Source organism: Phaseolus vulgaris, chromosome 1 (assembly GCF_000499845.2).
Source record: "Phaseolus vulgaris cultivar G19833 chromosome 1, P. vulgaris v2.0, whole genome shotgun sequence".
Classification (NCBI taxonomy): domain Eukaryota; kingdom Viridiplantae; phylum Streptophyta; class Magnoliopsida; order Fabales; family Fabaceae; genus Phaseolus; species Phaseolus vulgaris.
In genome coordinates, this window is record NC_023759.2 from 44837067 (window position 1) to 44850364 (window position 13298).

Genomic DNA, 13298 nt, shown 5'->3' on the forward strand with positions numbered 1-13298 from the left:
AGTTGGGGGAGGTAGAATCTGCAATAAATATATAAACAGTGTTTTCTGATTTTAATCTACTACCTCCTCTTTCTTCAATTTCAACTTTTCTTTCGTTCTGGTTACAACAACATTCATTATTGGCACCGAAATTTCAAAACGATGTTGGTGCAAAGGATGTGCATGCTAGGGTTCCTGCTAATCGTCGGAATCTTCCAAATCGATGTCGTTTATGGTTACAATCGACCACCACCTCGTAAAAACCTCGTTATTCCGAACTCCGGTCAGAACTCCCAGTCGCCACAACAGGTAACAATTAAGTACAACATTTATGCAAATTCAAATTTTAATTTTCTGCATCGATAATTTATCTGCATTCCAGTGAGCAAAGTGAGAAACGAAAACGGTTCAAGACGCTCAAGTTTTTTAATGATTTGGTGGATATTCAATAGAGTAATTGCTTGCATTTTGAAATTATTCACATTCATTGGGCATTTATTGTTCCTGAACACTGGAGCCAGCGAACGTGCAGTATCAACATCTTATTGATAAACATGTTTGAGGTTCAGATTTCTCATCCGATTAATTGAGTGTGCGATTGTTTCATTATCCATGAAGCATTTTACGGTCTTATGTTTTTAACTGACAAATCATTATTGCATCATAACCTAAGAATTTGTGAAGAAGTTGTGATACTGTTTCAGGAATTCAGTTTTGTTGATTTTTTTTTTTAATTTGCATGTTTGTTTTAAATTAGAATAATTAATTAAATTATTAATTTAACAAATTTGATAAAAAGAAATTCTGTACGCAGGACATAATTTAGTGAAAATTTCATAGAATTGAAGCTTTACATGAGTATTATAATTTTTTCACAATTTTTTTTAAGTCCTGTTTTTGACTCATTAATTTTTTCATAATTTTTTTTAAGTCCTGTTTTTGACTCATGGTTTTATCTATTTTTGTAACATTTTTTTTTACCCATTTTGGATTACACCATTTATTATGTGTTTTTCCTATCTGTGTCGATGCATGTATAGTTAGGGGAAGAAAACAACATGTTTGGTTACCAGAATGAAGGAATTGGCTTAATCTGGTACCAAACCGCGATATGGTAACCAAACACTGGAATTGGTTGCGTGTGTCTTGCTGAAACGTTTCTTCCTGAACCTAATGTTTTGGTGTTCTAAAAAGTTTGTTAACATGGATACGGTCTCACCATGTTGCATCAATAGATTTTTTTTCCAAAATAATAAAGTTTTTTTTTTTTTACAGAAATAGGATATTCTTTTAAACAATTACACAGCACTGTTATTTACTTTAATAAAGAAGAGTAATTCCTTAAAAAAAAACAACCCAAATTTTGAATTGAATTTTAATTTTTTATTTAAAAAATGAAGGAAAGTGAATTTATAATTTTAGGTTTTTGAAAAGTAATTATTTTAAAAAATTTGTTTTGGAAAATATTTTTTGTACAATATAATAATTTAAAAAATAATTATATAAAGAAATAATTATTTTCAAAAATATATATTTTAAGAAATAATTATTTAGAAAATATGTAAAAAAAAATTGTTACAAAAATTAACATTTATTTTTTTAAAATAATTTTATTTTTGTAATTTTGGTTTGGAAATTTCATAGGAAAAAAAAGAAAAAAGTTAAAAATAGTGGAAAGTGTTTTATATAATTTTAGTTATTGATTTCTGAATAATAAATATAATTACTATAATATTTATAAATATAATAATTAAACTATTCATAAATGTAATAATTATTCAAATAAAAGTAATAATTTATAAAAACATTTTTTTTATAAAGAACACCATCCTCACTATTTTTTACCCCTATTGTTTTTACCATAATTATTATTATTTGTATGATTTTTTTTTTTGAAAACTGTATAAATAAAAAAATTGAAAATTGACTTAGAATATTTCTAAATATAAAATTTATTTTTATATTTACACTTACTTAATCTGTATTTTATTTATAAATAAATAGCTATTAATATTGATTTTTTTTAAATTCAATACAAAACTAAATAATTACTTCTCTAAATATTTAATTCTTATACGGAATTTTCGGTAATTTTAATAACATATACATAGATATTTATGTAATTTTATCCAGGTAGTACTTTTCCTTTTTGTAAATTCTCTTAGACAAGTATTTATAAATTAGTTTATCTAAGAGAAACTTTTTTCATGAAAGTGTTTGCATAGGTTATTCTCTTATACATTATTCTAATAAGTTGCCCCAAACAAGTGTTTCTGTAATTTATATATGTTGACAAAGGGTGGATCTTTCTCTTTCAGGTACACATATCTGCAGTTGGGCAAAACATGATGAGGATATCGTGGATCACAGATAGCCCAGCTTCAGCAAAAGTCTCGTATGGTCCATCTCCTTCAGCAAATGCATCATCTGCCACCGGGACTACCTCTTCCTACCGTTTTCTGTTGTACAACTCCGGTTCAATTCATGAAGTCGTAATCGGTCCCCTCAACCCCAACACTGTCTACAACTACAATTTGGGTGACCCACCTTTTTCTCAAACATACAACTTCAAGACTCCACCTTCTCAATTTCCCATCAAGTTTGCAGTAGTTGGTATGTCCTCATATCCTATACTGAAACCTAGTGAATGAAGATTCTCTTTACAACATGTGTATATGTTTTCAAATGATGTCGCAGGAGATCTTGGACAAACGGATTGGACGAAGTCGACATTGGACCATGTGGCTAAGTCAAACTACGACATGTTGATTCTACCCGGTGACCTAGCCTACGCAGACTTTATTCAAAATCTGTGGGACTCCTTTGGTCGATTGGTAGAACCATTAGCCAGCCAGCGTCCTTGGATGGTCACCCAAGGCAACCACGAAGTGGAGAAGCTTCCTCTCATTCACGGAACGCCATTCACAGCATACAACGCCAGATGGCACATGCCCTTCGAAGAAAGTGGATCAACCTCTAACCTTTACTATTCTTTCGATGTGGCTGGCGTTCATGTCATCATGCTTGGCTCCTACGCCCCGTTTGACTCCTCTTCTCCGCAATTCAATTGGCTTAAAACTGACTTGCAAAAGGTTAACAGGACAAACACTCCCTGGGTTGTGGTGCTCATTCACGCCCCTTGGTACAGCTCCAACACTGCTCATCAGGGTGAGTTTGAATCCACTGGAATGAAAGCTTCCATGGAAGACTTGCTCTTCCAAGCCCGGGTTGATGTTGTTTTTGCAGGCCATGTTCATGCTTATGAACGCTTTGTGAGTATAACACATCATTAATCATTGTTTCTATTTCGTCTGTTTTGTTTCTCACGTGTTACTTACCCATTTGTTTGTTTTGTCAGACAAGGGTTTATAAAGACAAAGCTGATAATTGTGGTCCAGTGCATATCACAATCGGAGACGGGGGTAACCGTGAAGGCCTTGCTTCCAAGTAATTCACGTTTGACCTTTTCTTCTTCTTCTGAGCATTGTTTCGAGCACTTGGAATGTTTCACCAAAATTTTGCAGTGTAAATTCATGATCTTACATTTACAATGAATATTAACTGTGTTTGCATGAACAGGTACATAGATCCTAAGCCAGATATATCAATGTTCAGGGAGGCTAGCTTTGGACATGGTACACTGGAAATAGTGAATGCATCTCATGCACAGTGGACCTGGCATCAGAACGATAACGATGAAGCGGTTGTTAGTGATTCTATGTGGCTTACTAGTTTCTCCTCCAATCCTTCTTGTAAACAGTGATATTTGTGAGAGAAAATTATGCTAGATGCTCTCAATGAAATGGCAAGATGGTAGTTGAAAGAATCACTTTGGTTAATAATTTTGAAGAAATATTGCCATGGATATATTTGGATCATCAACCATAACTAGGAAGGCATGACTAATACGTAATAAAAGTGATGTTGTGATCTCACTCGGTTGAAAGAAGCTTCTTAGGTTATAAAGTTAAAAAATTCTAAAAAAATTTTAAAAAAATATTAAATATTATATTTTCATATTAAAATTTACACTTTCCTTTTTTTTTTCCTACCTATTATAAATATAATCTTAAATATGTTTTAGTTGGTTCATCTAAAATGATTAAGTTTTTATTTTGGTTTTCTAAAAATGTTTTATGTTTTTGTATTTAAAATTTGAAAATTATCACTTCTCATTTTTAGTATTACAGGAATATAATTAACTGCTCTTATATTGAATAAAAAGTTAAATAACTATGAGATATACTAATGTTATAATACAATGTCCTTATTTGTTACCTGTACAAAAACTTGTCAAATAAATTAAATTTATTATTATAGACTAAAATTGTTATTTAAAATTTGAAGGGATGAAATTTTTGTAAGGACTAAAACTAAAACTGGCATATTTTATAAGAACTAAAAGGATTAATTTCAAATTTTATAGGGATAAAAAACATATTTTTTTAAAAAGACGAAATTAAAACTTACTAATTTTATATAGATGAAAAATATATTTAAATTTAGAATGTATGATTCTTTATTCTTTTTAAAATAAAGACTAAAACTAAAACTAAAACTTTTTAAGGAATAAAAAAAGGGATTTCAAACTTTATGAGACGAAAAATAAAGATGCTTTTTTTATGAGAACTAAAGTCAAAACTCGCTAATTTTACATTAGTTAAAAGCGTATTCAAGCCTAAAACAATGATATTTTATTGTTTTTACTAAAATTTCATTAACTTTTCAATAAAAAATTATCACTGAATAGTTTCATCCACACTTTTATTTTTATTAAAAATATACTCAAGTTACTTTTGAAATAATTTGATCTTTTTATCAAATTTATCATTTATTAAAGAGGTCTCCAAATAGTCTAACCAATGTTTAGTATTCACAAAAAAAGCTTATATTTAGGGTGTTCCTTTTTTTTCTTGGGATCCTAATAAACCATCCAGAATTTTATAATTTCTAAAAATAAATATAACATTAAGAATTAATATATTTATGTTTGTGGTTTGTAACCTATATCAATGAATAAATTAATTTTTCACATTCTAATAGACTATATTTTAAAATATTTTTAAAATTTATTTTTTCTTGATGCCTTCATTCTTGGTTTCTCAATGTGGCTTTGGCCAGGTAAAGTCAATGTCTACATATTTTCTTCGTTCTTCACTTTCGCTTTTCAGGGTTCAATTGGGACTCTCAATTTCTCTATACATTTGTTTTCATTCGTTTAACTCTATTTCTTCATAAGCTCGCATTCATTTCAATAGATAAAATAGTATTTTTGAAATAGCTCAAGACATATGTAAGTTTTTCACATGAACACAAACAATAATAAATTCACAAACTAATAAAATAATATTTTAATCATATTTAATTTATTTTTTAATTTAAAATATTATTATATTATTATAATATGGTGTCAAATGTATGTTTTTATTGTATATAGTGTCAAAAAAATCTTTTCCTTCTCACATTCTTTGATAGATGCTTTCTTTTCCAACGAGATTGAAGCTTTCCACAATTGCTTGATACTTGACATTTGGACTATTTCTTCCTGCACCTCCATACCTTCTTCACTCACCTCCATATATTTTCAAATTTCCAAAAATGCCCCTCTATACTATTCTGGATTACGTAATCCGGAAGTCATTTTTCAAATTTGTAATTAGCTTCCGAATTATATAATCTGAAAGTCTTTTTTCATATGCATGATTAATTTCTGAATTACATAATCCAAAAGTCTTTTTTAGCTTATGGATTATGTAATCTGGAAGTCTTTTTTCAAATGAGTTTCCGGATTACATAATCCGAAAACTACTATATGGGATGACACAAAAAGGATAAAAATGTATTTTCATGTTGTGTATAGAAGTGGCAGAAGAAGATATGGAGGTGCAGGAAGAAACAGTGTGACATTTGATGTTCCAACATTACGTAATGATATTTTCTGTAAAAAAAATTAGATAGAATGGTTTGATAATGGTGACTAATTACTATTAAAAAAATATTAAATAAAAATTTATGTTTAAAATTAAAAAAAATAGTTTTATATTTATTAAATTAAATATTATTTAAAGAGTAAAAAAATTATTGATATCTAAATTAATTTTTATTATTAAAAATATTTTTTAAATTGATATTTAATTGGTTATTAATATTTTAGTTATCAATTATTTATTGAAGTTGTTTTTTTACAGTTCATTTTTATTTTGTCTTTTATTTTTTTCGCACCCACAATCTTCTCTTACCTCTTCATTGTTGACACAAGTTATGATGTTTAGACACTCCTTTTAAATAGCGTATTTGTCGGATATACGTATCGGACACCGACACTCGTACGACCATCGTATGACACGTATCGATGAAATGTCAAATTCAAAAAGTATTTGTTGGATATTTGACAATTATAGCACAGTTCTAACACAAATTTAAACAAGATAAATACATTAATTTTTTTAAAACTTAAACTTATTATATAAATTTTTATTATGATTAGAAAAATAAGGAATAAATCTTTTTGAACCAGCCATAAAAAAAACATATTTCTGGTTCAAACAAAATTTGAAATTGTCCACATAAATCTTTATTATCAATTTATATAATTCATAATTATATAATATATAAATCCGTATTTTTGTGTCATACATTTTAAATATTATATGTATCTTTATGTTTATGTCTGTGTCGTACAAATATTCATAGTATAAGATTCGGTGTTTAAATTGAGGCGTGGATGGAAAGTAACAAAAGAAGCTTAAAACAATGAAATTTATGATTGTTTAGATTAAGAAAAACTGTTAAGATTAAGTAAAAATTGACTGAAAATGAGTAGAAAGTTTATAGAATATTTGATTAGTATGATAGAAAAAAGATAATTAGGTAATATAATAAACTAAAAATATATCCTTAGTTTAATTTGAATAAAAATGGTTAAATAAAAAGTAATTAATTTATAAAATGGAAAAAATATTAATTCTTTTATCAATAACATTTCAGGAAAATACACGAATTTAAAGCAGAATTAAACTTTTTAATATAATTTTATATTTCTCTATAACTTTAAAATATAAAAATACTTACAAGGGAAAAAAATAAAAATACTTATATCAAATTAAGCAGAGTGATTAAAAATTTAAAAATATCACTAATATCAAATTAAACAAAGTGATTAAATTTGAATCAGCAATGAAATACAATAATACTTTAGTATATGTGCTCTCATGAAATAGAATTTATTTGTATGTAATTATAAAATATAATTAATTTGTAATATAAAAAATATATTACAATCTTATAATAAAAGTTATAGTTTTGTAATTTCATTTTTAATCAAATTTTCTATTATTGTAATTATAAATTAATTACATTAAATAATAAAATTGAATTAATCATAAATATAGGTTTACAACCATGTCATGTCTAGATGTATACTGGATTATGCATCTCTCTTCTTATGTATTTATAAATATTTATGATTATATAAATAAAATTAATCACATAATCAATTATACATAATACATAGTCTACTTCGAACCTCTGTATTTATGAAAATTTATGGTTGTACACATGAAAATAATAACTTAGGAGCATATATTCATGCATGTTTAGTCTCATAAAATTATATGTTTAAAAATATATTTGTAAGTTTTACATTAAATAGGATTTAAAATTTGGTAGGTACATATTTATTTAGTTTTAACATTATTTATTATTAAGTAAAACCTACTAAAATAATAAGTTATATAATTTTCACTTGTTATTTAAAGATATCTACGGATAATTTGTAATGTTTACTTAAGTTTAACTAATGAAAAGGTTATTACCGACGCCTTTTCATACTGAAATTAAATTTAAAATAAAATAATATTTGTTAATAATTGGAACATTTTTCTTGTAAATGAAGTTAAACATTCCATTAAGTAAAGGTCACAGAATCGAACGAAGCCACGAAAAAGGTTCCAATATCGCCGTGGTCGCTTCCTGCACTCATAGAACAACGACAAACCCCAAATTCGTAGATCGAACCTTCTCAAAACCCTAATTCCACCGCGAAATTATTTTCCTTCAACCAGATCTCAATCCCATGGCCAATAAGGAGTTCAAAGTCCCGCCGGTGGCTTTCCCCTCCGCCGGAAACCCCGGCGGTGCGGCACCAAATATCCAGCAGCGCCGCATGCCCACGCCGCCGTTCCAGCCGAACTCCGGCATTCCATTCATGTCCTTCGACATAGGCTCCGCCACGACGTCCACCTCCTCGGGACCAATCTACACCGGCCCCTCCATGGGCGGCGGCGGTTCCGCCAACTTCGACGACGAGGAGCCCCTTCTCGACGAGCTCGGGATCCACCCGGACCAAATCTGGAGCAAAATCAGATCCGTGCTGAACCCCTTTCGCGTCAACCACACGGTCCACAAAGACTCGGATCTATCAGGCCCAATCCTCCTTTACATGGCCTTTTGCCTCTTCCAATTGCTCGCAGGAAAGATCCAATTCGGCGTGATCCTTGGCTGGATCGTGGTCTCTTCCATTTTCCTTTACTTCGTGTTCAACATGCTAGCCGGTCGAACCGGTAACCTCGACCTGCACACCTGCACCAGTGTCGTCGGTTACTGCATGTTGCCGGTGGTTATTTTCTCCGCTCTCTCGCTCTTCTTACCAATCGACGGGGTCATTCGCCTTTCAGTCGCTGCCATTTTCGTGCTGTGGGCCATGAAGGCTTCCACGGGTCTCGTCGTTTCGCTCGCTGATGGCGGTGATGAACATGGAGGACTGATTGCGTACGCGTCTTTCTTGATTTACACTCTGTTTTCGTTGCTTGTCATATTCTAGGGATTTCGATTGGGCTGAGATTTTTGGATCCCTGTTCTCATGGTTTTAGTTCTTCCTGCATTATGAACCTTGTAGATTTTTGGTGCAGTCGTATTATGATATAGAAAATGGAGTTATCAGTTTGATTGAATGTCTGTGTTTGAAAAGTTTTTCCTAGGTTACATGCGTGTGTGTTGTGGAGGCATATATATATATATATTTAATTTACATTTCTGTTCTGATTTGGCAAGGCTATTGGTAAATCTTCTTGCAATTATGCTGTTTGTATGTGACTTAGTGGTGCTAGAACGAAGGTCACAAGTTATTAGCAAAGCCAATTGTGTGCTTATCTAAATTAGAGGTGGGTGTTGTTTAGGTAAATGACAAACTTAGATACAATATTACTACTATTGTTCTCCGATTAGAATTAGAATTGCAGTTTCGCTTTGGTTATCCACGTAATAAAGGATATTAAATTTGAGTTTTTCCTTGGTAATCCACGAAATAAAGGATTCTGTACCGAGGTGGCACTCCAAATTTAACTGGAGAAAGACACTAACCATACTTATAGTACTACATCTAAGTTTTTTCCTTTAGGTAAATAGCTTTGTCAAGCAGATGTTGAGCTGTTTGGTGTAAACAACTTATCATGCAAGTACTTGTGTATAAGTTAATTCTGTAAAGAGGAAATAGGGTCAAATTGTTTTCATACAAGTTGTAAGCCGTTTTCTTAAGCTAATCTTGAAGAACTTATTGAAGTAAGTTGAAAAAATAGCTTATAAACATGTTATAAGCTGATTTTGTAACCTTTTTCACATACTTATACAAGTGCTTATGTTATTTTAATATAAATCTAGATAAGCAGTAAACAAACTCTTACAAGTGCATCCTAGTCAAAGAGTTTGGGCTCTTCAATTTACCTTCATTAGGGATTCAGTATGAATGCTTAGTGACGTAGCTTCTAGCAATGCTGCCGGGCCAAAGGGGATTTCAACACAGAAGTAATATGATTTTAAATGACTTTGTTTGGGAGCAGGAAGAGACTGTTATAAATGTATACGACACTAGAAGGAACAAGATAGCTATTAGTTTATTAGAATTTGAGTATAAATACGAGGAAGATATAGGACAAAGGGACAGTTGTATTGTAATAGAAAGTTGTATTTAATTGTAAGGGTAATTTTCCTTCTCAGCTGTTGTGAAGTGATACCCATTCTTTCATTCTCTACTAAGACTCACCTTCTTTGGCTTATCACCTATGAAACATCAACTTTGACACATACCACAGGACATGGCTAATGTCCAAAATGTAGGACGCTGGAGCACCTCTATATATACATACATATAATTAACATGACAAATCTTAATTAAAATTTATATTTATATAATTCATATTCTAAAATATAGTTGTCAAGCTTTATAATTTTCATATAATGACGACTCTAAGATGAAATACCGAAAACCATATCTCTTCTCTTAATAGTTACAAGAAGTAATTAAGTTCTATGAAAATGAGGTTGACTATAAAATGTTTTGAGTCTCACATTACTTATAATACAAGTTGATTTTTGTATGATAAGAGTGTCTCGAAAGTCTTTAACCCCAACAATGGGTATTAGTTTACACTTCCTCAAGCCATGTTAGAAATTTGTCCAAGTTGTATTGAAGAGGTGTTTGGGTCTAAAAGAAATAATTTTAATTGTGATATGGTTGATGGGTGTCAGACATGTGTCAAAGACGTGTCTAACAAGTGTCATGTACTGTTCTATAGGGTGTTGGTGTTTCTTAGTTTATTGCTATTTAACTGGGGTATATAATTCTTTTCTTTGATGACGATATTTGCATGTTACCTCTGATTTTTTTGACAACATTAATATAGTTATGACAACATGCCTTAACATTCACCATGATTATAAGTGGCATCATGAAAAGTTGTTGAGCGTTGTCTTTATGTTTAAGGAGCTTTAAGTAGGTCATGTTGTTTGAGGCTTGGATTGTCATAAATATTTCACTATCAAAGTTTTCCATGTTCAAAGTGACCTTTAGGTGCGAATTTCATTTTGATGTTCATTTGCCAGCTTGCTGAAACATACTGAAATCTTGTTCTCGTTGTATTGCAATTCAGTAGCAAGTTTGATTATGATGCTATAACTCAGTAGTTTGCAGCATAGATATCACATTTTTAACTCTTAGAGTTTGAGCTTAAAAACTAATTCAATTTCATGAAGCCAACTTATAAGATGAGGATTACCTAAACTTTCCAACACCTTCCTCATGTCTAGGGTTATTGGTATGTAGCGTGACAAATGTAAGTGTTGGCTCTTAATATTATGTTATAATTTAAGTTTGAAGTTTAATCCAACCTCATAAAATTGACTTTTAAGAATTAAGACGAGGACTCTCCAAACCTTATGACTTCTAGTTAAGGTATATATCTAGTCAATATGGGACTACACACCACCCTTGAGGATGCAATTGAGAGAACTCTCCTCAAGAGGTCACAATTAAGGTGCTGTAGGGATAACTGCAGTTGAGGTGGATTTCCAATACTTTTCCCCTAATTCAGAAGCACATATCTTATCTAAAGGATGGATGCCGTGTTTTGAATTCAAATTGCTAAGGGCTAATAATACCAACTGAGCTTAAATTCATGGGTCTAATTAATAATCAGAGTTGTTACAGAGTAGAATGATCTTTTTGCTGGTTTAGTTGTAACTGAATTTAGTCATTACGTATTAGTGTGCTCATTAGATACGTAGACTGAGTGTTTATATGAACTATTGATTTTGTAAGTACTGTGATTATTTGATTATTACTTAATTTCAGTTTTACCCAGTTTTGCCAATTCTTAAAAACCTCTTCACATTGGTACCTTTATTATCATGTTGAGACGCTGCAACTTTTTCTACTCTGTTGAAGTTGATGATTTCTCATTGACTATGTCGTTCTTTTGGTTAATCTGATTCAACTGTTACTCTTTCAGAATAGAGCCAACTGAGTGTTTGGTTTCGCCTACAGATTGTAGGATTAAGCTTCCTACACCCCTTAAATTTTTATAAGCACCTCCATTCATTCCTGAACATGCTTTCCCGAATGTATTTTTTACATTTCAGGAAAGTCCATTTTGAAATAAATGAAGTGTTCCAAGAATTTATAGGGTGTAGGAAGAAGTATCCCAGACTGTGATATTCTTAGGCCTATCTTTCGTTGCAGTTTAATCCAGATAAATAATAGTTTTTTCCCTTAAAAAATTCAGGGAATTGCTAATATATGTTTTTACTCTCTAAAATATACTAATTAAAACACGCATTTATTTGTATTGTGTAAGGCTTCCCTCTGGGTGCATAAAATGTTCACAGAATCGAAACGAAAAATAGGTAAGCGATGCATATGACTAATGTCAGTATACAATCCTACTGGTGTTGGATCAACTACTCGGTATTGTGATAGATAGAGTTGAGTTTCCTTAGATACGTTATCCAACCCAATTAAAATAGTTTAGGTTGCTGCTTGAATTTGTCTCCCTTTTCTACCAAATCCTGATTAATATAATCAATGGGTTGGGTGAATGTGTGCCTAGAAAGAATTTCCTTAAATTTTGAATATATTGTAGATGTATTTTTATTAAATAATATGTTTAAATAAATTAAATTAAATCTTAAATTAAAACAGAAACTGATTTAAAGGTTAGAAGGTCTAAGAGCATTTTTATCAAGTATCTGAAACTCAGTTTGTAAGCTAAACATTTGCTTTTTTATAACATTTGAGGCTGAAGGTCGATTATAGGAATTGTTTGTATGAACAAGTTCTTACTCACGATTTTTTTTCTTCTTTTTAGACAATTCATAAATTAGAAAGAAAATTGTGTTTATAATAAGTTTCATTAGAGTAAAAAATGGTTAAATTTCTTAAATATGTCATAAAAGGCTAGAATTTACAAAATGTAGTTCGTAGGTGAAATTTTCAGTAAATATATTTTTAAAGATGTTTGGGAAAGAAGACCTGGAAAATAATGTTAAACTATATGATTTTTCTCAATTCTTATTTTTTTTATAAAACATACACAAATCATAAATTGAAACAAAAAGTGTTAATAGAACAGGTGAGTTGGATTGAGTTCATTGATTTGAAACCAAAACCTAATTACCAACTTGTTTGATTGAGTTGGGTTAAATTTAACCTAAGCATTCTAAATATCTAACTCAATGTATTTTTGTTGGATTAATTTGAATTCATGAACAATTCTACGCATGTCCTATGGTTTTTACTGATCTTTATAAGATCTCAAATTCAGATTTTAGAATGATGTTCAATTATTTCAGCGTCATTCTTGATATAACAAGAATGGAATAAGGCAATTTAGGATTTGAACCTTGTAGGGGTGTTTAAGACACAACTTTTGTTCTGCACCTCTGATGAGAATTGAATGATGGGTTTTTCCCACTACAATTAAATGGGCTTATGGATTTGTAGAGGGAAAAAAAAATACAGAGATTCTGGACTTCAATTTTGATTTAAA

The 13298-nt window shown here is 30.5% G+C and overlaps 2 protein-coding genes across 2 annotated transcripts; both read left to right on the plus strand.

Moving 5' to 3' along the window:
- On the plus strand, positions 1 to 3846 carry LOC137814561 (probable purple acid phosphatase 20). The gene is made up of 5 exons (XM_068617366.1): positions 1 to 288; positions 2298 to 2592; positions 2677 to 3251; positions 3338 to 3426; positions 3559 to 3846. Exons 1-5 carry the CDS (start codon positions 142 to 144, stop codon positions 3740 to 3742), a joined length of 1290 nt encoding a protein of 429 aa, XP_068473467.1. The 5' UTR covers positions 1 to 141; the 3' UTR covers positions 3743 to 3846.
- Positions 3847 to 7878: 4032 nt separating this feature from the next.
- On the plus strand, positions 7879 to 8930 carry LOC137814562 (uncharacterized). The gene has a single exon (XM_068617368.1). It carries the CDS (start codon positions 8054 to 8056, stop codon positions 8798 to 8800), a length of 747 nt encoding a protein of 248 aa, XP_068473469.1. The 5' UTR covers positions 7879 to 8053; the 3' UTR covers positions 8801 to 8930.
- The last annotated feature ends 4368 nt before the right edge of the window (positions 8931 to 13298 follow it).